This window comes from Alexandromys fortis, unplaced genomic scaffold, assembly GCF_014885135.2.
Source record: "Alexandromys fortis isolate MF-2015 unplaced genomic scaffold, M_Fortis_MF-2015_v1.1 scaffold_11, whole genome shotgun sequence".
Taxonomy (NCBI): domain Eukaryota; kingdom Metazoa; phylum Chordata; class Mammalia; order Rodentia; family Cricetidae; genus Alexandromys; species Alexandromys fortis.
In genome coordinates, this window is record NW_026067912.1 from 3,999,223 (window position 1) to 4,024,459 (window position 25,237).

At 44.9% G+C, this 25,237-nt stretch overlaps 1 protein-coding gene across 2 annotated transcripts in view; it reads right to left on the reverse strand.

The window, feature by feature from the left end:
- Atp10b (ATPase phospholipid transporting 10B (putative)) overlaps positions 1-25,237 on the reverse strand; it is a 271,382-nt gene that overhangs the window by 26,793 nt on the left and 219,352 nt on the right. For both annotated transcript variants that reach the window (XM_050138627.1, XM_050138628.1), the window contains 8 exons: positions 22,097-22,224; positions 20,373-20,625; positions 19,333-19,571; positions 9,834-10,022; positions 7,870-8,470; positions 5,612-5,721; positions 3,532-3,658; positions 546-730 (listed from right to left, as the gene is read on the reverse strand). In XM_050138627.1, the coding sequence (XP_049994584.1) occupies positions 546-730; positions 3,532-3,658; positions 5,612-5,721; positions 7,870-8,470; positions 9,834-10,022; positions 19,333-19,571; positions 20,373-20,625; positions 22,097-22,224 (1,832 nt within the window). The remainder of the gene's footprint in view (positions 1-545; positions 731-3,531; positions 3,659-5,611; positions 5,722-7,869; positions 8,471-9,833; positions 10,023-19,332; positions 19,572-20,372; positions 20,626-22,096; positions 22,225-25,237) is intronic.

The window sequence follows — 25,237 nt, forward strand, 5'->3', positions numbered from 1 at the left end:
CTCTCTCTCTCTCTCTCTCTCTCTCTCTCTCTCTCTCTCTCTCTCCCCAAGCCCATCAAAAGCACCAGCTGAACTCTTTATCCCCTTAGAGTTCTGCTGCACGACACACAGATTGGTGCTGAAAATTTAAACTCTGAATACTTTCAGTTGAAGTGGGACTTTTCAATAGGCAGGTTAATTTTAACTGACAAGACAGTGACAAAAAAAAAACTGAGTCAACTGTGTGGCATATGTGACTTGCACTAGCCTGGCAAGAGAGCAGAATTCTAGACTCGGGGTTTCCTAGACTAGCAGGGGGAAGCTGTTGGGCAAGAAAATGAACCTGGTGGCTTTCAGTGTCCTTACCTGTAAAGTAGGGAGACTAGAAGTTTCTGGATAAGCAGCTGCAGCCAAATAACCAGTTAGCTATGATGTAAGTGGATGGGTTATTGCATATGGGGTTGAATGTTTTCTGGATCCTTCCTTGGATCCTCTAGATCCAGGATCCAGAAAGTTGGCTGAGGGGCTGCTGAGTATTTGAACATTGAGTCCCTTTTTGTCCTTACCTGATTCTCTGTGTTAATGGAGTACACGGTGTCAGTCTGATCCAGCAGTTTGCAGGAATATGCGATATTGACTGCGGTCTCCTGTTTATCTCCTGTCAAAACCCAGAGCTGGATTCCAGCCTCCCGTAGTGCAGCGATGGTGTCTGGAACTCCTTCCTGGAGTCGGTCCTCAATCCCAGTGGCTCCTGGAAAGTTCAAAGATGGTTGGGAGCTCAGTTACGGTAAATACACGGCTACTTACTTTCTCAAAGCACTACACAGACAATCAGTTTTTATCAAATATCTTCTTTGTATTAGTCTGTGTACCCAGGATACATACAGCCACGAGCTGGATAAAGATGATTACTATGCTGACTAATTTTACATCAACTTAACATAATCTAAAGTCATTTGAGAGAAGGGAACCCTGTCTGAGAAAATGCTTCCATAAGATTGGGTTGTAGGTAGGCCTGTATGGCATTTTTTAATTAGTGATAGATATAGGAGGTCCCACCACCTATGGGTGGCGCCATCCTGGGGCTGCTGTTCTTGGGTTCTATAAGAAGGTGGGCTGAGCAAGCCACGGGAAACAAGCCAGTAAGCAGCTCCCCTCCATGGTCTCTGCAACGGCTGCTGCCTCCAGGGTCCTGTCCTGACTTCCTTTGGGGATGAGAGTGGATGGGAGATGGGAGAGGCTGGATGAGAGGTTCTTAGAGGCTGGGAAAGAGTGCAGAGGAGACCTGGTGGTGGCCTATAGGACACAGGCCAATGGGTGTGAAAGAGATGGGGCAGGAACCTTTGCTCTGCAGCGGAACACAGCAGATGTAGTGGGGACTCAGTGGTTTTTTTTTTTTTTTTTGGTACTATTTTTGGAGAGAATTAGACATGCAGGTGCCATCATTTGTGGATGTTCTCAATCTTTGCCTCAACTCTGATGAATTCATACCCAGATATTAAAGAGTTGCTAAGTGCTTAAGCAAAACTCCACCTGCATTTAAAATAGGATTCATTTCAGGCCGTAGACGAATGGCTAACCATTTCACTTAGAGTCGAAGCCACGGCTTTGTTTTGTTCAATAATCAGAGTGGTTAAAAAGTTGGCAAAGCAGTTACATTGGCTGCCTATTGAGAAATCAGCTCATGTTTTGAGACTTAGTGTGAAGGCCAGGGAACATTTTTGATGATCACAGGAAATCTGCCACCAAGTCACATTTCTCAGCCACCTTGAGGTAACAAAAAAGGCCCATCTCTCGTCAAAGGTGCCTGTTTTGTATTTCAGATACAAATATACAGGCAAACAACTCGATGAACAGGAACAGGGATGACTTAAGTATCATTTCTGTGAGGTTTAGCCTGCTAGGTGAGCTGCTGAAGTTGATTTATAGCGCAGCCAGGCTGTGTGAGGGAGGGACAAGGAAAGACACATTTATTTGTGTGAAAGGGAAAATGAAAGGGAAAGACGGCAAATGCCTCTTCCAGGAAGGGGAGCTGACTAACTCCCATGAGTGACTTCCTCGCCAGATCCAGCTGATGAACGTTTTTTGAAGCCGAGACTTGTTGCCACCTTGAAGCTAAAGACATGTCCAGGATGTGAAAGAGTGGCGGGAATCCCACATGGGATGGCTGCCTTGCCTGGCAGGTAGAAAATTCTGGACTAGCTACCTTCTGGTTCTTGTAAGAACAATTCATACATCCAGCTTTAGAAGTGTGTAGGGCTCACGAGGCAACATGCACAGGCTTTTGCAGGCAGGACAAAGAACAAGAGGCTGAAAGTGCCAGAGAGTAAGAATCTCTTCTTCTGTTTGAAGGCTCTTCAACTAATCTTGCTGCTACACTTTAGATGTGAAGGCCTCACCATCTTATAGCAATGAAAGATGGTTTTCAGCTCAATGGCCAGTACACATCCCTGATTCTTTCTTGCGTGTCTTTCTAGAGGGGGTTGGGAAAGATCCCCTGTACCCAAATCCCTTCCTGCTGCTGCTCTTCCACCCCAGTGACCTCAGAGGGATTAAGACATGGGCATCTTTCCCTGGGCAGGAGATTCATCTTCCTAAGCAAAGTTTCCAAATTTCAGCTTGGGATGCTATTCTTCCTACAGATATCCAGTCCATCTCTGACCCAGCCTGAGCGCTTCTCATCTTTCTCCTTATTCATCAATCTACTCCATATATGGTGGTAGCTCTGGTGATTTTTCTAAGATACCCTGTAAATGTTTAGCATATGATTTACACGGCATATCATAAATTGGCCTCCTCTGGCCTCTTTTACCTCCTGTCAGTTCTCCGCTGTATTCTGTGATCCAGCTAAAACAGATCTCTGTATTTCCACCTCTTCTCAGACATCTCTTCCTGCCTTTCATTTGGTTCCTTCATTCTGTCATGAACACCCTCCTCTTTTTCCTGAATAGCATATCATTGTTTCCAATTAGCAGCCTTTCCAGACCCTCTTGGAACTAGCGTGAGGTTAAAACCTCCTATTTCGCGTTTGTCTTCCATCTCTAAATCTTCTGGCCCAGATCTTGTCACTGGCTGGTGAGGACATGACTTGCCTAACTGTGTCAGCTAGATTCTGAACTGTGGGAAGGTGGAGGTGTGGTCAGCATTTCTCTCCGGAGCTGTAAAGCCTAGCATGCTACACGGTGCACATAGTAGGCATGCAACAAACATTTGAATATGAAAAGGAGTTTGCTGTTGAGGAAGAAGCCAAACCCATAAGCTTCTTACAGCAGGAAGTCTGGGAAGGCTCTCAGGATATCCCCAGGAAGTCAGGCTGGTTGCAGACACATCCCAATTATGCCAAATACCTGCAGACACCCAGAGATGGCTCTTAATTGGGGCCAAATTGTAGCAGTATCTGAGTCCTGGCTAAGAGCTCCTTTCCTAATGTTTACCCTTCCCCTTTCTTTCTTTCTTTCTTTCTTTCTTTCTTTCTTTCTTTCTTTCTTTCTTTCTTTCTTTATTTCTTTTCTTTCTTTCTTTCTTATGTAGCAACGCCTTATTTTCAGCTACCGAGTAGGGTGAGGTGATTCTCCAGGTGCTGGGCTGTCTCCATCAGGAGCTCCTCTCTGTTGTCCAGGGATGCCTCTGCCTCCCGCCGGAAACTGGCCCACCTCTGGAAGTCCTCTTCATTTACAACCTATGAAACAGGAAGAGAATTATTAGTAACCTTGAGTGGATATGCAAATGGAGTTCTCCTTCTTTCTGAGGTGCTGGGTCTCCTGCATGCCGCCTTGAACCTCACAGAATTGGGGGTAGAATTCTCCATCATGATATTTTGAAAATGCATACAGTGATGAAAGATTAATCCTTGCATTCCATGACCACCAAACATCTGCTGAGACCCTAAAGGGCTCTGGAGATGAACGACAAAGGCAAGATCTCAGGATGCCCCAGGTTATATGCTGGTGGAGGGTGAGATATTTTAGTCAGGTAAGCGATTTAAAAGGATAGATCATTTCAAGGAGTATCATCCAGGCAACAAAAAGGATGATGCTATAGAGTCTGTTGGGGTTGTTGGCTGCTGTTGGATAGTAAGGTTTTCTTGACAGGGAGCATGCAAGGTAAGACGCAAGCAGTCTGTGCGATGGTAGAGAGCCTGTGCCTGGAATATTGGACAGCATAAATTAGAGCTGATGGGTTATTGTATAACAAAAGAGGATGTAGCATTTTTTGGGGGTAGGGAGATAGGACAGTTTCTGGAGAAGCTAAGGTGACGAGTTGGGGGTGTGTGAATATGATCAAAATACACTCTTTGAAATGCTCAAGAAATTAATAAAAAATATTTTAAAAGGAACAAATCCTGGGAATCACAAGGAGGAACAAGTGCAAAGGCTATGGCCTTGATCCCATTCCTGATTGGTTAATGTAAAAGCTGATGGAGGAGGCCAGCAAAATGGAAGGGTCAGACACGAGGCTGGAAAGGTAACCATAGCAATATTTTCCACAGCTCGTAGAATCCATCAGGCATGCTGTCTTTCTCCTTTGGAGGGCCATGACACTTTTGGACTACCATGTTTATATGTCTGCATTCTCTTTTATGAATAATTCTTTTACATAAGCACCAAATATTCACCGAGTCCCTCTGTATGGCACTATAGGGAAAATCAAGAGACACATGTCTTGTTTGCTTGTTTGTTTTGAGACAGGCTCTCAGGAAGTAGCCTCGGCTGGCTTGGAATTCATAGAGATCTATTGTCCTGAGTGCTAGGATTAAAGGCATGCACCACTCAGCCTGACCATAGGAAGGTCTTCTACATTTGAGAAATGTACAGTCTATAACAGAAGACAAAATAGACAGAGACTTATGGAAAGCAGACAATGGTAAGGGTATAATGATAGTACCTAGAGGACGTTATAAGCTGTTGTCCTAAAGACACTTCAGAAGGTGGTGAGATGGGCACCAGATGGCTGGTTTTAAAATGAGTACGTTTAATCTCTGTTCTGTACTAAGCACCTTGAACTGTATGAGCAGCTCTGGGAGTGTGAAGAGGAGAAACTACTTGTAGCACCTTGAAATGTGCATCATGGGGTTCCTACTAGACAGCACACTCCTCATCAGATGACCTGGCTCTGTAGTTCAAAGGCCCCTGTTTCCCAGGGCCTGCAAAGCCAAGTATCTGAGAGCAAGAGTGGGTAACCTTTATGGGTACATCTGGGGGCAAGAATAAAACAATGGCTAGTGATGGGGACTGGAGGCAAGAGCAGAACAGCAGAATACATCCCTGTGGCCCTCATCACAAAGATCAGCTGCTACATAGTTATATGGATCTGTGTGGTTCCATGAAGACTCAGATTCTCAACAGAAACCAGAAAGCTAGAGTTTTTCATGTGAACACACATACACACACTCCCCCCCCCACACAACATTCCCACATACACACACACTATACATACCATTCCCACAACCCTCCCCCTACCACATACATACCACACACACACACACACAAAAACAAAAACACAAAAAAACAAAAAAAAAAAAAAAAAAAAAACACACACACCACATACACACATATTCACACACACAAAACGGGGCGAAGGTTATTCAGCCATTGCTGACATCTGGAGCATGCTCGCAGGGATCTAACCTTACCTTCTTAGCAATGCACAGGGTTCGAAGGCCATCTCTTGCATACAAGTCCAGATGTTTCTGGGTCCGGGCTTGGATTCTTTTCAGCTTCTTCTCCACATCAGTATCACTCACTGTCAAAGAGTTATTGTTTCCCATAAAGCCATGGACCACTGTTCAGCAAGCTTTGCCCTCAACTCCCTAGAACCTTCCCAGGTCACCACACCAGCCTTAAGGGAAAAGCTCCCCATTCCCAGCCCTCTCTAGGAGGTCTTGTGATGACAGACTGCCCTGGAGAATGATAATTTTAAGAGTCCCTACACTGTCTGCTCCTTATGGTTCTTCTTCAAAAGCCTGGCCAGGGAAAAGGGCTACTTAAGAAAGGGAGGTGATCTAAGAAATTGTCCCAATACATCTCCTTACAAGAGAACTACCTACAGAGTTAAAACAAAGCTATCCTTCGGGGAGGGCCGGGGGCTGGGCTGGAAGTTTCAGCCTTCCTTGTTACCCAAGGTGTGATTTTAGTTGCCCATCTTGCCTGCAGAGCCAACCAACTTTGCAAACTCTTCTCTGGCAACTCAGACAATCCATCATCCTTTCTGTCATCTACTTTAATTCTTGTCAAGCTCAGCCTCAAGACAGCTGCAAACCTGGATCTCATTAGCAGGGTTCTTCAGCACATTCGCTTTGCTGACTTAGGCTTTCTCTCAATATGAGGGACGGTGTTAGAAGAAAAAAAATAGCTTTTGCATTTTCTGTAACTTTAGGGTAAAAAAAAAAATACCTCGATGCCTTGTTCAAAGTCCCTGTGTTAAAGTTTCACATAGCGCATTTCTTCCTGAAGTCATTTGTATTTTTTTTCTCTTTTAGACAGGAAGAGTATTTTCAGGCTGTGCTAGCTTGAGAGGGACAGGACCGATGGCAGGCCTCACTCATCTACCACAGCACTGTAAATCTGAGCAATGTAGCCTCCAGAATCCCTTACTGCTGCTGGACAGAGGTTTTAGAGGGATCCTGGGTAGCGAATAGAATTTGAACACCCCACTTCTTCCTTTGTACAATGCAAAGGTAAAAACGTAATTTCTAACAGTGATCTCCACTAAGAATAAGGAAGTCCAATCAGTCTATTTCATACAGTATAAACATCCTTTCAAATATTATTGTCTCATTGTTCAAAATAAGCACCGTCTTAAAGCATACAATGCCCGGTTGAACACTATTTACAATGTTTTATCTTCAAAAACATCCTTTGCGAAGCTCACCACCTGTGAGTCCCTGGGTTTTTTTCCCCCCCCCCCCCCAGGTTGCTAGGAACCTCAGAGTCCAACTGAATGCTCAAACATCCCAAGTACACTACACTTGATGTGGTTTTGCCTCGCCCTTTCAAAGCTTCGCTTCTTTCTTAATGCAGTAACATTGACTGTGTTTTTTTTTTTTTATTGGCAGGATCCCTAACCCATTTTGCAATCAACCGAGGAAGGAATAAACAAACGTCTCCAGGATAGCGAGTCTCTGTTGCCCAGAGACAGAGTACTATGGCTTCCTTGACTCAGAAGCCCTGAATTCACTTGTCTGCCAGAGTCTAGGGATGAAGCGAGCTAATTAGCTCCCTTCTCATTCTAAGCACTAATCAGTCCCCATGAACCTCTTGGCCGTGATCCACAGCTGATAATGCAGGAGGCTCTGGGCTGCCTGGGCAATTCTGAAGCTTGGCTAGGATCTGCTATCCTGGGAGAATCATAACCCTATCACTGCCTTCTACTTGTTAGCAACCAGGATGCGGCTGCTCACTAATTCACGCTTCTCTGAAATTGGACGCTGACACATAGGGACTTTGGAACATTTTCCTGGCTCTGGGCAAGTTTATGAAAATCTATCCCAGTGTGAGGGGGTGGGCACTGGGGAACGCGATAATGAAGAGAGACACTTGAGCGACCGTGGTGTGCTCTACAGTAGGACTCATGGGTGTTTGGGTAGAAAGGCACGGGGTGTGGATTTGGATAACGAATAGCATAAGGAGGGTGGAAATCTGAAAACTGGGAAAAGTGAAGGCAAAGTGGTATCTTCATAAAGTCTTGAATGCACTAATGAACACCCCAATTCTCTAGGTCAAGGTGATGGAACATTCAGTGTGTTCTAAGGACTTGTTTTGAGAGTCTCATGGGCCCAGGATCCTCCTGGTACATGCTGGACTTGTAACCCTGGCTCTTCCTCACCATTCCACACTGCCTCTGGGACTATAGCACCTGTGTCCCTGGGCCTGACAAGGCGGGCGGACTCACCACAGGATGGATCTTCTAGCAGGTCCATGATAACGGAGTCAGCACCCTTGGTGTAGACGATGATCTCACCCGTCAGTGGGTGCCTCACCACTACTGACATTCTCTTCCGGACAGAGTCAAATCCCAGGGTGAAGAGGAGCTCAAAGGTGAGGGAGATGCCCTGGGGCAGACGCACAGTAACCTGCTCAGGTGTCCTAGACACCAGGGTGAAACTATAGGCACGGGCCGCGTGCACCAGAGCTGCCTCGTCAGGGCTCTCGGCCTCATAACAGAGCTCAGGTTCATCTAGGCTGAGAGCTGGGGCCTCCAGCCCCTCCTCCAGAGAAGCCCCTGACACGGACCCCAGGGTGTCACCCTGCTCCCATGTGCTGCTCCTGTAGCCACCATCTGTAGAGCAGTCTCCACTACACACAGATACGTCATCTTTGTCGTCTGAGTCTGTGGTGGACATGTTGGGCCCCAGGCTCTCTCCTAGATCTGGGTCAGAGGGGGCGGTGGAGGAGAACGATTGGCTGAGGCTCAAAATCTTCAGCCTCTGGAACAGATGTTGGATCTTTTCCAAGGATGAACCCAGAGCCTTGTTGGAGGGCGGAGTGGTAACCTGTGGTTGAACGAGGAAAGGACAAAGTCACTCTGAGCACTCCGGATGTCTTTCACAGAATATGAAGGCCATTTTGCAATCAGTGGATCACTTGGGTTTTCTGCAGTCAGAGACAAGACCCGTGTGTTCTGTGAACCTCAGCCTACCCACTCGTAGAAAGAGGGTGATAACTCAGATGGGTCCTTCTAGGCCTGACGTTCTAGGTATGGCCAGTGCTCCCAGTCCCCTAGTTTCTGAGCATCCCCTATGGTCATGCTGGAAAGAATTAAAGGAAATTAAAATGAGACACTCAAGAGTACACACTCTCTCACAGATTGTTGTATGGTGAGCTGCTTTCTGTTCGTGTGAATTGTCACCTTCAATCTTCCCTGAAGTTCAAAGGGCTACCATCAATATGGGTGTGAAACCCAGGCACCCAGAGGATGGATAAGTTTGCCATGGTAGCCCAGTGTCTTGGTAATAGAGCCAAAACTCTGAATCCGGGTCCAGTCATTCGCTTGGAGCTATGTGCCTTCTCATTAGCTTGAAAACTGAAGTTGGATGCTAGCTTTTCCAAAATAGTTCTTCTCAAAAATAGCTACTTGTTCAGATAATGCTTCCTGTCTCCTATGTGCCACTGAAAATGCTTGATCAGGAGGTGATGTTTCTGAGTGGTTTGAAACTTGGGCATAATGAGAGGAAGGTATAGTATATTGAATCCTGTTTTATAATCACAAGTTACACCAAGTCATTATCCTTATCAGTGACTTGTAGGATGGGTCTGTGGATTACTGAAGACCCAACTACCCTTGATAGACTTATTATTTAACTCCATAAAGATGACCACATGCCCTTATTATTTCTAAGAAAAGAACATAACACACAAGCTAATTAATTTTAACCCCCATACAGAAACAGATGCAGGTATGATATGGTATTATTAGGAACCATAATAGAGCCACACAGATAGTTCTATATTAATCATACCTCCTTAGGTAGCAAAACCTCAGACTCTGCTCGTTAAATCCGAAAATATCCCACACTAAGTTTCAGGGTGGTAAGGATTAGAAGTTATGTAGGTAAAATATTTAGCATGGGACCTGGCACACAGCCAACGACTCAATAAATATTTGCTCATTGTCTGCCTTACATGTGATAGGTTGGAAGTCACACAAACAACTGGTGTGTAACTTTTTCCCTTTAATTGACAAAGAGGGGAACGGCCCTAGGAAGATCACATGGCTGATCTGGGTTTCGCAGAGGTGGGCTGATGACGCATGGTTGGCCCCGAAGGGTCATGTCTTTCGGAATCAAATCTTTTCCTATTTGCCTTTCCACTTTTCTCTTTCCCTTGCCCCCATTCCCAACCATCATCTGTTCTTACCCTTTTCCTGGGCTCAGTGGTCGTGGACACCATGACAGAGTTGCAGATAGTTAGGGCAAGGAAGAAGTCAGCGATGGAGGCCGTGGTGGATTGGGAAGGCTGGGCAAGTCTGCTGTCGGAGGTCTCCAGCCACAGGGCAGCCTCCCTCACCTTGCTCAGGAGATTTTTATCTGGAGTCACATCTTTTTCCTGGAAGGAAAAAAGCCCAAGTGAGATCTTTTCCTGGAGGGACTGGGAAGGGAGGTCTTTCCCAGCAGGCTCTGCATGTCTAGGATAGTGATAACTCCATCTTCCCTGCTATCTTGCATCCAACACATTCCTCCCTTCCACTGGGTGCATCATTGCTCATGTTTTTATTCCAGTTCTCACTGTAAATCAGCTCCATGGAACCCTCAGCTGCCAGGCATTGGCATTTCTTCCTATATAGCATCTCCTCCGACTTGTCCCTATTCCTCTTGCGTCAAGTCTGGCTTGGATCCTTCAACTCTCAACTTTGTATTTTATGCACCCACTTTAGACCAGTATCCCCACCTTTCTGCTCTTCTTTTCACTCTTCACGTGCACATCCACCTACCTAAGGCACCACTTTCTTCCTGCAACTTTTGACTTGCACAAAGATCTCTAGACCTCCGCTGCTCACATCATCAGCTCCTCTTGCATCTACATTCTTTCTCATGCACATCTCCAGGACTTTCTCTCGGCAAACCCTGGGAATTCCTATTGCATTCAGGACTCACAGTTTCCTTCTGTGCCTCTGGTCACACCTGTTAGATCAAGAATCCTCTCCGACCTATCAGAGCCCCTCCTAGATCATAATGCCCACAGAAGTGCCACCTGCCCATTGGAGTTTCTCTAACTCACAAAGAACTCTCCCAAACCACAAAAGCAAGTTCTACTCTGGGACTGCCCACAGGTACCAAGCACGTAAGGAGAGTCAGGGAAGTAGGCCAAGGCACAGCTGAGGTCATTATGGGATGGAAGGTGCTATTGACCTGGCAAGCCACACTAAACAGTGCTGCCAGCTTTGCTTCGCAAATGCTCCCAGGCTGGCTCCTTTGCCAAGAATCCCGACTCTTCGAGAGAGAGTAGAGATGATAAGTGACCTGTTTTCTCTTTTTCTTTCTTTCTTTCTGAGCTGATGCTGATCCATAACTTCTCAATTTTTCATACTTTTTTTTTGGTCAAACTTTCCATTTGATCTGTCACTCTGAAATACGGGCCATCCATCTTCTCTGCATTTGAATACTGTGCTTCTAAAAGTAGCTCACATTTATGAAATGTCTTCTACCTCCCCAAGTCTAGGACCTCACAGATTGTCTCAGGTCTACGTCGAGAAGAATGTAATCCAGCCTTAACAAAAGCCCGGAGATGTGGACTGATTTGATCACTGGTTCTTAGCAAGACAGGGTGAGATCCCTGTATAAAAGGAGCAGCATCTTCCATCCAGGGCCTGTGGCACAGGGGTTTCATTAGTACTCCTTCCAAAGTTCTGTAGCCAGAGTAGCCAACACCACCCAAACACGGAGCCCATTTCTCATAATAACGAGAGCTCCTATCCATGTAGTGTTTCATAAGTTCCCTGTATACCTGCCATCTCAATGTATCCCTCCTGTTCATATTGATATTATCTGGGTGCTGTTACCTCTGAATTTTAAAAGAGAAAACTCATGCCTAGCAAAATTTAGTGCCTCACCTAAAGAGGGAAGTATTTAGTATTTCTTTAGTTGATTTTTGGTAGTTTGACTCTAAATTATACTCCCCTCCCTGTACCCCCAAGACAGGGTTTCTCTGTAGCTTTGAAGCCTTGTCCTGGAACTAACTCTTGTAGACAAGGCTGGCCTCGAACTCACAGAGATCTGCCTGCCTCTACCCTCTGAGTGCTGGGATTGAAGACATGCACTACAACTGCCCGGCTAGAATATCACTTTCTTTCACGCCTATACCACATAATACATCCTCCATGAGAAGGAAGAGGCCTTTGGGACTTGGTGAAAGTTGGATGGAGGCTTTAATGTCTGGCATGCCAGATACAATAGACTGGCTTGCCTATTAAACCCCGCATTCTAAGCAGTTTCAGAGACCATGGAAGTGTTCCTCTTCCTGAAAAAAAAAAAAAATAGATGCTCCACATCATGAGTTGATCACACCCGATTACATAGCCAGAATCGCTTAGCAGGCTCTTGTTTCTTGATTAGGTACTCTCGAGTGTATAAGCATCATAAGGATAGTGGCTTGTCTCTGATGTGCCCCCAGTGCCTGTAGATTATGGACATGCAGGATATTGAGTGGCTTTTTTTTTCATTTTTATTTAATTTTTGAGTGTGTGTGAATGTGTGTGGGTACTGGGAGCAGAGGTCAGAGGACAACTTCTGAAAGTCAATTCTCTCCTTCCGCCATGTGGTTCCCAAGAATTGAACTTAGGCCGTCAGGGTGGGTGGCAGGCAACTTTACCTGCTGCACCACCTCATTGGCCCCTAACACTTCTTTGTTAAAACTGTTCTTGACTGCATTTCCACTTGATCACATGGCAGAGTATTATGAAAGGCATCTGAAGGTGTTGGGAGAAGATGTCAATCAACTTTTGCTTAGTCACTGTGTCTGTCTGTCCAGCCAATTTCTTCAGGCTGCTCTGTGCTCCGGCCCACTGTTTTTCTGTGTTGTTTGTGAGCATTTGGGAGCTTGTCCTTCAAAATACATAGAAAAAGGCAGTTCCTTCCCCAGTGCCTGGCAACTCTGAAAAGAAATAGAATGTATGGAAACCACTTATGGGCATTTCACGCTAGAGCTCTGTGGTATCCAGGCTCTCAGCTGGTTCCTTCTATTGTTAGTCATCTGAAGCAAACAAATCTTGTGTGAGCTCAGTGTCCACAGGAAGGGATGCTGTTATCTTTAGATTATCTTTGCTGATAACGGGTAACTTTGCTAAGTACCCTCATTTATATCATCTGCGTCAGCTACTGTCACTTTCCATTTTGATTATGAGGTGAAAGAGGCTCATTGGAATAAAAAAATTCGTCCGAGGTCTCAAGGCCTGAGCCAGGATCCTGAATCTAGTTCTTGCTGATCTATAAGCCTGGACTCTTAAATGTCTCACGGGTGCTTTCCAAACTGGGTTTGAATTCAGACCGCCCCGAATGGGTCCGGGCACCTGCATTTCTAACTAGCTCACAGGAAGGGCTTGTGCTGCTGCCTCAAGAGCAAAGTTTGAACAGCAAAAGTGTGTACTATACAGTAGCCCAATGACTGACTGCCTCTCCTTTTTGACTGGGATGTTTTCCCACTGTGAAGTCTGGGGAAGGTAGGCAGCCTTCATTCTGCTATTCTCCTTTGTGGTGTGTGTGTGTGTGTGTGTGTGTGTGTGTGTGTGTGTGTGTATGCCCACACTTGTATATGTGTGGAGGTCAGAGGTCATCCTAGATGATGAGTGTCTTCCTCAATTGCTTTCTACCTTAATTTTTGAGACAGGGCTTTAGCTGAACACAGAGCTCACTGATTGTCTAGGCTGGTTTGAATATGTTTTAAGAAGCCACTCAACTCACACTGTTACTCACTAGGGATGGAAGCTTCCTAATACAGATGCCCATTAAGCCAGTGGTAGACAGACATAGGAGTCTTGGCCTCTAGCTTGCTAGAAACCCCTTTTGTGGCATGGCTCCTCTTGTGATTCCATCTCCCTTACTTCTACAACTTGCACTTTCTTCACCAGTTGTGGGTGAGCACCTCCAAATGCTCTGCCTTGCTCCCACAGATCTCCTGCAACAGCTTGCCTTCTTTACCTGCTCCTCATTGGATGACGGGCACTGCTTCAATTTCCCTGGTTGTCTTGAGGGCCAGTTCAGGTGCTAGCTTCACCAGGAAGCTCTCCAGAAGCTGGAAAGAACATGGCGCTGCCCTCTACTTATCTCTTCTAACACATCTGTACCTACTGTCCCAGTGGTAGTCACTGGTGTTCCACTTGCTTCTTCATTAGGCTGTAAATCCCTGAATCCAGGGACCACTGCCCTATGAGACTTCATATCCCCACTGTCTAGCTATGTATTTTCACCTTGAACAGATGTTAGCTAGTGGGGAAAGATCACCTGACCAAATGAATGAAAAGCTATTTTTTAAAAATGCTGACAGTTACCACAGATACAGTGGACAGAGTAGGGAGGAAGCAGGTTTGCTGCTGGGGGACACAAGAACTGGTATAATGTGTTAGAAACAATTAATTGACTAAGGAATGCACCAACACTCCAACTTAGCAATTGCACTCTAAAAATAAATACCTTAAAAAGCCTGCCACACACATGGAAGCTCATGACAGCTCAACTATTCAACAAGTTTCAATAGCCACTAAAAAGAATGAGGTTGCTCTCTACTGAATTTATACATGTGTGCCTGCACATACAAAATATTCTCCAAGAATTAATAATAATAATAATTTTTTTTAACAAGCAAAGATGGGGCTGGGGAAATGGCTCAGTGGTTAACGTGCTTTCTCTGAAAGTGTGAAGACTGCGGTTCAGGTCCCTAACTCTTATGTAAACACTGGGTAGTCTCAGCAGATAGACAAGGAACCCCCAGAGCAAGCTGCTTAACTAGAGTTGTCATAATGGAGAGCTCTGTGTTTGATTGACAGACCCTACTGCAATGAGTAAGGTAAAAGAGTGATTGAAGAGGATTTCTGACACTGACCTTGGGTCTCCACATGTACATGTACAAACACATAGAGAGACATATGCATGCACAGTCATGTGGACACACACTTGTACACCTGCATATGAACACAGGCACACACATGAAAATAGAATAAAGGCAAAGTCCAAAAGTTCTCTGGTCAAAGCATGCGTGTGTGTGTGTGTGTGTGTGTGTGTGTGTGTCTGTCTGTCTGTCTGTCTGTCTGTGTTCCATAGAGGCTTCTGGCTTCTGTGTAGGGGGGGTTCCCCTGGAAAGGTTACATAGGCCTCTGGGCAGTGGGGATGGAGGACAGTACCAGGTGGCCTTTGATCCCCTTTTAATACATAACCGTATGTTATGCTGGTATTAATAGCATGCAAACAGGCTTTTCTGGTTGCTGGGAACTGGAGGATGAATTCCTTTTTCAAGGCGGTGTTGTATTTGTCCCAGGGTTTCAATATTGATGATATTTAGTTTGGGTGAAGAACCAGGAAAGCCTAAACATTCACCCAGATTGTTAAAGCAAGCTACATGGAAGTTGAAGGAAAATTCGCCGTGGCTATCTAATAAGGAATTTTCTGACAGTTCTCTCCCTTCCATTTGGGTCCCTAGGGGTAAGGACAAAACTGCCCCATGCAGTCATATTACTTGCAGAAAGAGTGTGCGTCTGCCTGATGAAATCAGGACGCTTATCTAACCCCACAGAGGCAGTAGCCATATGTTGGCTGCTCTGCCAATCTGTAGAAAGAGTCAGAGTGTTTTGTAGAAGAATCATTAAGAAAGAGGCTGCCCTAGGCACCTCCTTCAGTTGTGTCTACTGCATTCTCTCTGGAGGTGTCAGGGAAGGGGACATGCCCACAGAAGTGAGTGAGTGTTGGAGGTGCCTAGAGAGGCCCAGGGCAGCTCCACCCCACGACTAGGAAGATGTTACTTGGTTTGATGATTTTTGGAAAACACGCAGGTGGCTCTTGGATTCTGCTTAAATCTTGGCTGCTTTCAGAGTAGGGAGAAAGACATTTTATTTTCCATCTGTCAGTGCTATTAAATATTGGCTGGGGATGTGCCAATTTTATCAGTATATTACCCACCTTAAAACCACAGTTTTATAGCAGGCCATTAGGAGATAATCACTGATGCTGCTTTGTGTTTGGTAACTAAAGAAAAAAATAACAAACAAACCCAGGTTTGATTGTTGTTGCTACTATTGATTCTTGCTTTATTTGGTTTGCACTCAAGGGCCAGGGATACCAATAGCTGGCCCTTGAAGGGCTGGTAGACTGCTGCCAAGTCCTGGTAGCCTGGGAGTTTCTGAGGCAAGCCCTGACTCAGTTTCAAAGGGAAGGTAGAGAAGGGTGGGGTTCCTAGAGATGCTTATGCCAGACTAGATGCTAGACAGAGGTAGAAGAAGGCACCAAGACGGGTAGAAAAGGTAGACCTCTAGAGAACTACCTGGCCTCTAGGGTGATCTTTTAGAACCTGACGACAGCCAGCACAGGATCAGAGGCCAGTGAGCATCTTAAAAAATATTTATTTAATCTTAAGTGCATAAGTGTTTTGCCCGCATATATGTATGCATACCATGCGTGTTGTGCCCGCGGTGGTCAGAGGGCATTAGGTTTCCAGGAGCAGGAGTTACAGGCAGCTGTGAGTGTTCATACGGATGCTGGGAACTGAACCTGGGTCCTCTACAAGGGCAGTAAGTGTTCTTAACCATGGAGCCATCTCTTCAGCTCTTATAAGCAACTTTTGAGTAGCACAAATCTCTCCATTCAGTCAAGGCTTCAAGTGCGTATCTGGGCCACATGGGTACTGTTTTAGTGGGGAAGCAGGGGATGTCAGTGGTCTGTCTAGAGAGATTCTCAGTCTGGCCTGCATCTAGAGTCACTAGAAATTATTAAGTTCACATCCCTAGACAACATGTGGTAGAGTCTCAGGGGAGAAAGTTCAATATTTTATAAAACACATTTTTTTAATACATGATGTAAAATAAGAAAACAGCTTTTCTTTAGAAAGGTCACTTAAAATATATACTAGTCTGTTGCTTAGAATTTGTAATGAACCAGAATTGTCCTTATTTTAATGAAAGGGATGGCTATGATTCCAGTTCATTCTACTTGCTAAGTGTCAAATAAACTCATCTGGAGTAGAGTTGAGATGGAGATCTGGGCCTGGGTGTGCTTGATTTATACTGGAAGGGATCTTGAGGTTAGCAAAACATTGTGTTATTTGATTTTGGGAACAGCCTGGTAATAATTTTATGTATTTTCAGGAGATTAAAAAGGATAAAAGGAGTAACCACACAATGAATATTAGCAAGCCAAACTGCATAGTTGCAAACCTACCTTGTCAGACTTACAGTCCAGCCCCCTCCTGAATAATTACCAAAGACGGTGTTTTACCAATCCAAGGTCCTTGGCTACTCTGTGCCTCTCTTAGCTATTCATAGAGAGAACGTATCATTGCCTGTACTAGCCATGCTATATACAGTGAGTCTTACTTAATTCCTTAACCACTTTCCCTATTGCTCAGGGAAGAACTTAGAACTTGCTTTTGGAATTGCCAGCCAGGGCAGAGCACTGACCATAGCCTAGGTTCGGGAAACCGTTTGGGGTTAGTACATCCAGCCCGCTGCCATCAGCTGAGGGTCCTCCAGCAAATTTATACTCGCTTGAAGGGTTTTTTGAGCCCAGGAATTTGAGACCATCTTGGGCAAAATAAGTTAAAATGAAAATGTATAAAAAAGGAATCTCTACTGCCTGGTTCTGGGATCCTGTGATTTGTGAGGCTAAGCAAGGGGCAGGGAATCATCATGGTGTCTACCTCAATGTTGCCTAAAAGTTTCCAGTTTTTTTCTTTGTGTCCTTGGCAGTGTGGACACCTATTATTAGGCAAATACAAAGCCTGTCATGCTAGAACTGTGAAATGCCAAAAGACATATAGAATGGGTCCGATGAGACAGAAAAAAATATTCATATAAAAATTTAGGAGAAGAGCATTCCATTCAGAGTGAGAATTAAAGAAGGGGAAAGATATGATCATGTGTGCTTCCTGCTGTTCTGTTCTTGCATAAGACGGAAAGGAAATAATAAAGTCTGCAGTTGTCATACAGAGGCATCTGTGGGTCCCTTCTCCTGCATGTCTGTGAGAAGCACTAGTCCTTAATAAGCTTTCTTGACGTATCCTAGCTCCCATCCCATGTTGTGAACCGAGATAATGCCAGAGCAGAAACAGCTCTGCATTCACCCCCAAGTTAGAGATGTAGCGACCCAGAACACAGGCTCACAGCATCCCTGCTTTGTCACGGTTTGAGAACACAGCTCTTATTAGGAGACCTCACAGCAGCACAGAGAATGGTCTCGATAGTTTGTTAGGTTAAAAAAAAAATCCAGCCATGTACAATCGATATACACCATTACTGAAAAAAGTGTTTTACACACTCACTCACACACACACACACACACACACACACCCCACAATGTATGTGTGTTGGGAGAAATTAAAATTTTAATGAAAACTGACTTGAAATCTTCCTTTTTAAATTGTATAATAGCACTTTCAGGCCCATTTATTGCCTCTGCGTTGAGTTGGCTGTGATTCCCTATGGTTTTTATTTCTTTAATTTGATCAAAGATTTATTTCATTCTTATTTTTGTGTGCATGTGGGTACAGGTGCCCACAGAGGTCAAAGGAGATGTCAGATCCCCTGCATCTGGAGGCACAGGCGGCTTGTTGTGTGCCGGGGACAGAGCTCTGGTCCTCTATGAGCAGCAAGCGCTCTTAGCTGCTTAGCCATCTCTGCAGCCCCACCCTGTGGCATTTTCTACAATTTGGGATGATGTGTTTCTGCGTATGGGTAGAGGAAGGAATAGAGCAGGAGTCAGAAGGCTCTGGCTTTGGCCTTGAACTCAAGGAATGACTGTGTAATTTGGAGGGATGAAGTCAGAATCTTCATTTGCTAATTGGACAATTAGCAATGGCTTTGAAGGAATCAAATATGGAAAGACAAAAAGACCGACCAAAGACAAACTCTCACATTGGAACCAGGGGACTCACCTAAAGGGAGGAAGCAGCCTGGCCATTTGGATAGTTATTCTTCACTTCCCAACTCTTTCAAATCCCTTTTTAATTACTACTCAAAAATTTTCTTTTACCTTTCTTCAAATGCACTAATCCTTAAAGGCATATCTTTTGTCTTTTTAGCTTATGGAAGTGCAGACATAACAGATATTTCTTGTTTCTTTTTAGCTGTGTAACTGGAAAAGTACACACAAGGAGGAGGCTGCTGGCCCTCAGCTGTGATTGTGACCAATGAGGAAGGCACGGGCTCCTGGGAGCTGAGGACTGACCCAGCCTATGTGGTAAAAATGCCTTAACTCAAGCCAATTATTGATATGGGGAAACCCTGGATTAGAACAGGGAATATGGCTAATTCCATTTTCAGAAGAGGAAACGCTGCACATTTAGAACTAACAAGAACTGTGTACGCTGTCAAAACAGTTACAGGTTCCACGTGGGACTGAAAGGGGCCATCTTGAGCGCTCTCCAGGCTTTAAATGTCTTTAAAAATGTAATTTCTGGGTCTCATGCAGCCCAGGGTGACCTCAGACTCACTATGTCGAAAGTGCTGGGATTACAGGTGTGCAGTAACCTACTTGGTTTGTGAGGTGCTGGGATGGAACACAGGTCTCATACATCCTAAGAAAGCACTCTTTCAATCAAGCTACACCCCAAATCTCCAGCTAATAAGGGCTTATAGAGGCTCTGATATATTCTAGAACCTTCTCTGGTATCTTCTTTGTATAATTTGGTTATGATTTAATGAATAAAGGTAGGGACTTACTATTGAGCTGCTAAAGGCCACCGGTGGCTGCGAGGGCTCCCAGCGTCCCACAGACCTTTGTCGAGAGTGGCTTTGGATGGGGACCCGGGCACTCTGGGACCTCCTCAGAGGCTGGGTGCCTCCTTGGCTTCTCATTGTTGCTAGGCCCTGGGCCCATCTAGGTGGGAAGGACAGACATTGGTATTGGGTCCACTCCTCACCATCTGAGTCCAACTCCTTTGGCATCTCCAGTCGCTTGGCTGCAAGAAAGGAATCTTGTCACATCTCGGCTGAGCTGTAGTTAGGGGTGGTGCTGGACTTCAGGGGTTGGAGTGGAACACAGGAAAGGTCTATGGAAGGCTGTAACTGGGCTGCTAAGCCTGGAGAAAGTTATATGGTCTTGTGTTTGGATTTACAACCTGTACCTTCAGTTCCTTAATTAGAAGTGTTAAGGGAAGTAACCATCTCAGGATCATTTTGAAGATTTTTAGCAACATAATATGTGAGAATGATGAGTTAAGCTAGGTGCTTGTAGTAATAGCTGTTATATTATTAAAAATAAGTACAAAACTTCCATGTAAATGGTGAGTGATTGCCATGACAAAGGGGATAGGACTATCTATAATATCTCTTCCTCCTCTCTACCTTGTGTGTGTGTGTGTGTGTGTGTACTAACTCAATTCTACAGGCTACCTTTAGACCATGAAAAGTAACAGTCCAACCATCGTATACCTTCACATTTTAAACCAAAACACTGACTTGGTGAAACCTAAGACATTGGTTCACATGGAAAGCATTTTCTGAATGTGTCAAATTCAGCCCGAGGCCTAGATCTAGACCTGTCCTGACCCAGGACAAGGGTTGCAGGTCAAATCCTAAGCCTTGACTTCATGACTGATATACAATTGGGATACTTTCCCTGCTAGCCCATCCTTGATGTGAACATACTGTGCTGTATGGAGGGGTGGCACAACCTGCCAAAGTGCTACAGGAATGCTGTGGGGAATCAGGAGAGGGTCCTTGTCATCCTGAGAGGGCAGGGTGCATGTGGGCTCTCATACCATTTTCTTGGTGACAATATTCACGGCCCACAATGGTACAACGCCGGAACACCATCTTGTTTTCCGTCAGGGTCCCTGTTTTGTCAGAGAAGATGTACTGGATCTGACCCAGGTCCTCGGTAATGTTGAGGGCTCGACATTGAATGGACAAATCGGTTTCTTCATCATATAGGTCAAGGTCATTATGAAGGAGGTACACTTGCCCAAGCTTCACCAGCTCAATGGACACGTACAAGGAGATGGGGATCAACACCTGAGGGGAGATGGATTCACACTGTGTCAGCACACAGCTTGAGCCCAGCTCCCAGACCCTCATGAGTGGACAGCAGAGGCATTGGATAGAAAGCTGATGAGAACACACAGCATGAGTTTTCCTGAGAAATTAAAAGTTAGTGACGTCAGGCCTCCCTTGGAATTCTTGGGGGGATATGAAGTGGAGATACGCCTCTTCATTCTGTAGTGTCTGGGGTGGGAGGCAGGCAGGCATCTCTCACTCTTTACCAGCAGAATGGTGGAGTATATGAGTTTCAGCACCACTCTCTAGAGACCCCAGAGCCCTCAGATCTCTGTGACATGGAGGGTCACAGGCAACTTTGCAGGTGCTCAGGCCTTCTGCTGATTGTGTTCCCTAGTCCAGTGCCAGATATTCTCCAGCTCTTGCTCTTTGTTGGACATTGTTTCAAGTATTGGAAATGGGTGCTATTAGAACAAAACTGGCCTTAAAGAACTCATATTCTAGTGAAAATATATAGACATGTCAATATATATGATGTGGCTGTCTCATGAAATGAGTAAAGGACATCAGAGAGGACAGCAAGTCATAGACTGGGTGGATTTTCATTTCCATGACCTTTGGGCAGAGATTGAAGAGATGAGGATGTGAGGATTACACTGGGGGGGGGGATTCTGGGTAGTGGGAGGGGTTTGGGTGTTCGGGAGATGACAGCAGGCGCGGCACAGGAAGCATGGAGGAGGAAGAGCTGTAGGAGGTGAGGTGGGGTCAAGGTCCAGATCATTTAAAGCCTCGCTGGCTTCCATAAGGACTTTGGATTTTATTCTGAGCAGACACGAGTTACCAGCAGGGTCCATGCAGAGAAGAGGTGTGTTTTAATTTCCCTTTAGGAAGGATCAAACTGTGCCAATGAATGGGAAGTTGAAAACAGTTCACCAGTCAGGAACAGAGGTCTAAAAGATAGTGGCTGTAGGCGGGACTTCAGCAGACAAAATGGCAACTTCTCACTTTTCATCAGCTGTGTTTCTTTATAGAGCCCAACTATTTGAAGAAAAGCATCCATTCCTCTCTTACTACATAGTTTATAGGTCCTGACTATGTTTTTCTCATCTACTTTGTTCTTCTCCATCTCTGGCTATCAAAGTCTGTCAAATGCTAGAACACTAACTTGTGAATTTACTCTGCCTCCAGCACTGAGGGCTGGAGAGTCCTTGGTAACTCTCTGTGCTGTTTACTCTCCCTTTAGTCAGGAATTCTAGGGTTTTTACTACTCTGTGTCTGGCAAAGGGACATACACGGGTGACTTGCAATCTCACTCTTAACCTTCTCCTGCTGCTATCTCAGGGGCTGACCTGACATTACCAATGGGAATACTTGGCAAGCACACCAGGAGGCAATAATTATCTTTCCATCTTGTCCTTATTACTTCTTTCTGGGGCTAGCACTTAGTTTTCTTCATTGTCTAAAGCTTTAGAGGTCAGAGAGCGCTCACCTGGAGCAGGATGATCATTGTGAGAAACATATAGAAGCCTCCAAGGGCAAGGGAGAGGAAGTTCCCATCAGCGTCTGGCACATCAAAGGGAGGATGCTCTTCAAAGGTCCGATTCCAGAGACCATGTCCTGAGAAGAAACAAAACTAGGCGTGAGACTAAGTCTTTATTTAGTCTTAAGTTGTTTAGGTACCCATGACCTGTTCCTGGACATGGGTGGGTTTTTGAAAATCCCATTCTTATTCCCCATGACATGTTGCCCCTGCACCCTGCCTTTTCCTTTAGTGTGGCAGTGGTTCTTCGTGTACTCAGCTCTTCATGGTTCAGTCCCTTGAATCCCTTGATAGAATGATGGACACTAAGTCTGTTTTTATTGGGAAAGATTAATATGAAGATTACCTATATTTTGGTGGAGTCTTATCACATAGGGGTTGGAAATATAGTAGAATGTATACTTTTCCGTTTTATTGTAAGAAGTGTGTGGCTGGGAAGTCTTGACACACCTGTCTTCCTGCTTTCCTACTTTCTACTCATCCCTTCATCTATTCATCTACCTAATTACCAATCTTTTCCCACAAATCCCTTCTATATCCAATAATTATTAATTAGATCAGTGTTGGTTTTCATTCTTGAGTAATCCCCACTAAGCAAAGGACTCTGATTAAAGGACCCTGAGCGGGTTGTGTGCTAGAGCATGGAGGAGCATGGAATGCTGGGAGAGGCCACAGAACTCACAGCACAGGCACACTGAACTCCATGTTTCCTTATTTGCTAAAGGGGTGACAACACCCATTATCACAGGATAATGCTAGATGAGCCACATCCAGCACCTGCTACAGACTCATCTGAATGTGGACGTCCTTGTCTGTTAATTAGTTATATCTAACCTATAGGGTTATCGTAAAACTAGAATAATCCATTGTGTTTATTACTGTGCTGACTACTTTTGTGTCATCTTTAGTCAAGGAAGAGGGAACCTCAACTGATAAGATTCCCCTACCAGATTGGCCCGTAGACAAATCTGTGGTACATTTTCTTCATTGATGTGGGAGGGATTAGCTTACGGAGGTGATGCCACCCTGAGCAGGTAGTCCTGGATGGTATAAGAGAACAGGTGAGTGAACCATGAGGAAGATATCAGTGAGCAACATTCCCCCATGGCTTCTACTTCAGTTGCTGTCTCTAGATTTCTGCCCTGATTTCCTTCAATGACAGACTGTGATGTGGAGTAACTCCTCACTAAAAAAAAAATTCTCTCAGCTTCAAGGCAGGAACTTTAGAGAATAAGAACCATCAGATGTAATCCTGCCCGAAGACTCCCTCTTCCCAGGCTGGACCAAATTCTTCACAGTCACTTCAGAAGAAATGGGCATTACAGACATGCTATAATTTAATGGTGATCGTATAGAGCAGAAGACATGCACAGAGAAGGGGACCCCAAAGAAAGATGAGAAAGCAGAGAAGCTGCAACGTAAACCAGAGGTCTCAGGGGTCCTGGAGTCTTGGCAAGTGTGTGTGTTTGAAGGAGGGCCTGATGGTCAAAGCAAAAAGACACACATGGTTATCAAACTAAAGGAACCCTGGAATCATACTTGTCATGGGAAGACTGTCTCCTCTTCAAAGTCGATGCTTTAATGAGGGGACCAAAGAGTCCTGTTTCTTAAAAGTTGCTATTTGCAACAGAGAATTTGCCTTCCTTCTCCATTAATGTTCCCCCTTTGTCATTTTCGGGAACTTGTAAAGCAATTCTGGGCACCTTAGCTATGTGTGGTTGTGTAATCATTAACTTCTTTTTTTTTTTGTCTGGAGACATAGTGATCTTAAATAAACTTTCAGTTCTGGCATGCCTGAAAACTCTACTCAACATGGAGGCATATTTCCTGCAGCCACGTGGGCAGAGTTGGAGTGGCTGTGTCCTTCCTGTGATTTCCTTGATCTTCCTGGACTGCCCTTCCAGCCATGACTCACCCATTTATGCAAAGCTGCTAGACTCACCTGTGAGGTACATTAAGTATAAACTCCTGGCCACCTTGAGACGAGTCCCAGGGTCCTCACTAAATGGACAGACTAGATCTCTCCCTTTGTCTTTCAGGTGTCATCTTTTCAAATATAGAGATGGTGATACTTTCAGAATAAGGCTGGAAGCAAACATCATTGCTGCTCTTTGGGTTGGGGTCATCAGGGTGTCTGGGCTTATGAGTTTTTCCTCTTGATCATCCCTGATTCTTTGTGGGGTGCCAGAGGCATGGGGGTATGCAACAGATGACAACTAGTGTTCAACAGGCCGACCTACAAGATGAGTGATTCTCTGATAGGTAGACCCACTTGGTAAGGCAGTGGGGTCATTAGCTATAGATAAGTGTTTTCTCTGTATTTTTTCTCATGTGCCACTAAAAACAGCTATGGCTATTATTCCTACTACTCATGTGTTTATCTTGTGAAAATATTCTATCTGCTGGGTGCATATAGAGTTGTGGATGGTCAGGAAGATGATTTCTGCTCCAACTGTATAATTTTGATAAATAGAGTTAATACTGGGATATTTTTCATATTCAGACTGACATAAGAAAGTAATAGTATTCTCAGTCACAAAGACAGCTAACTTTAGGCTGCAGAACAAATGCAAAGCAAACTGGTTGCTCCTGGAGATGAATATCTGGTTGCCTCTAGAGACAAATCTATGAGGCCAATTTCCCAGGTGTTTATTGCTGATTCAAGGTCAGAGCGTGAAGCAACTTTAGTAGACCTAACTTTATCAGCTATGGATTTTCTGCATGTACTCCCAAACCTCAAGGTTCAGCCAACTAACTGTTTATTGTTTAAGTCCTGAATGTGAATGTCACTTTCTGACCACTCAGAGCTACGTGTTTACTTAGCTCACTGACCAGTCAGCGTGACCTCCCTAGCTCGAGAGAAACTATGTGCTCAGTTTGGCTCTGTTTCTCATTGTTTACTCAAGTAGTGCTGTGACCCTGAAGATGTGATTCACAGTTGCCCAGAGGTTTTGTCTGTGAGAAGAAGCAGGAGAGATGAAGGGACAATTAGGAGAGAAAATAGGTGGAAGTAAGAGAAGAGAGAGAGAGGGTGTGTGTATGTGTGTGTGTGTGCATGTGTTGGTAGGAAGATGTAGCTGAATGTGCAGA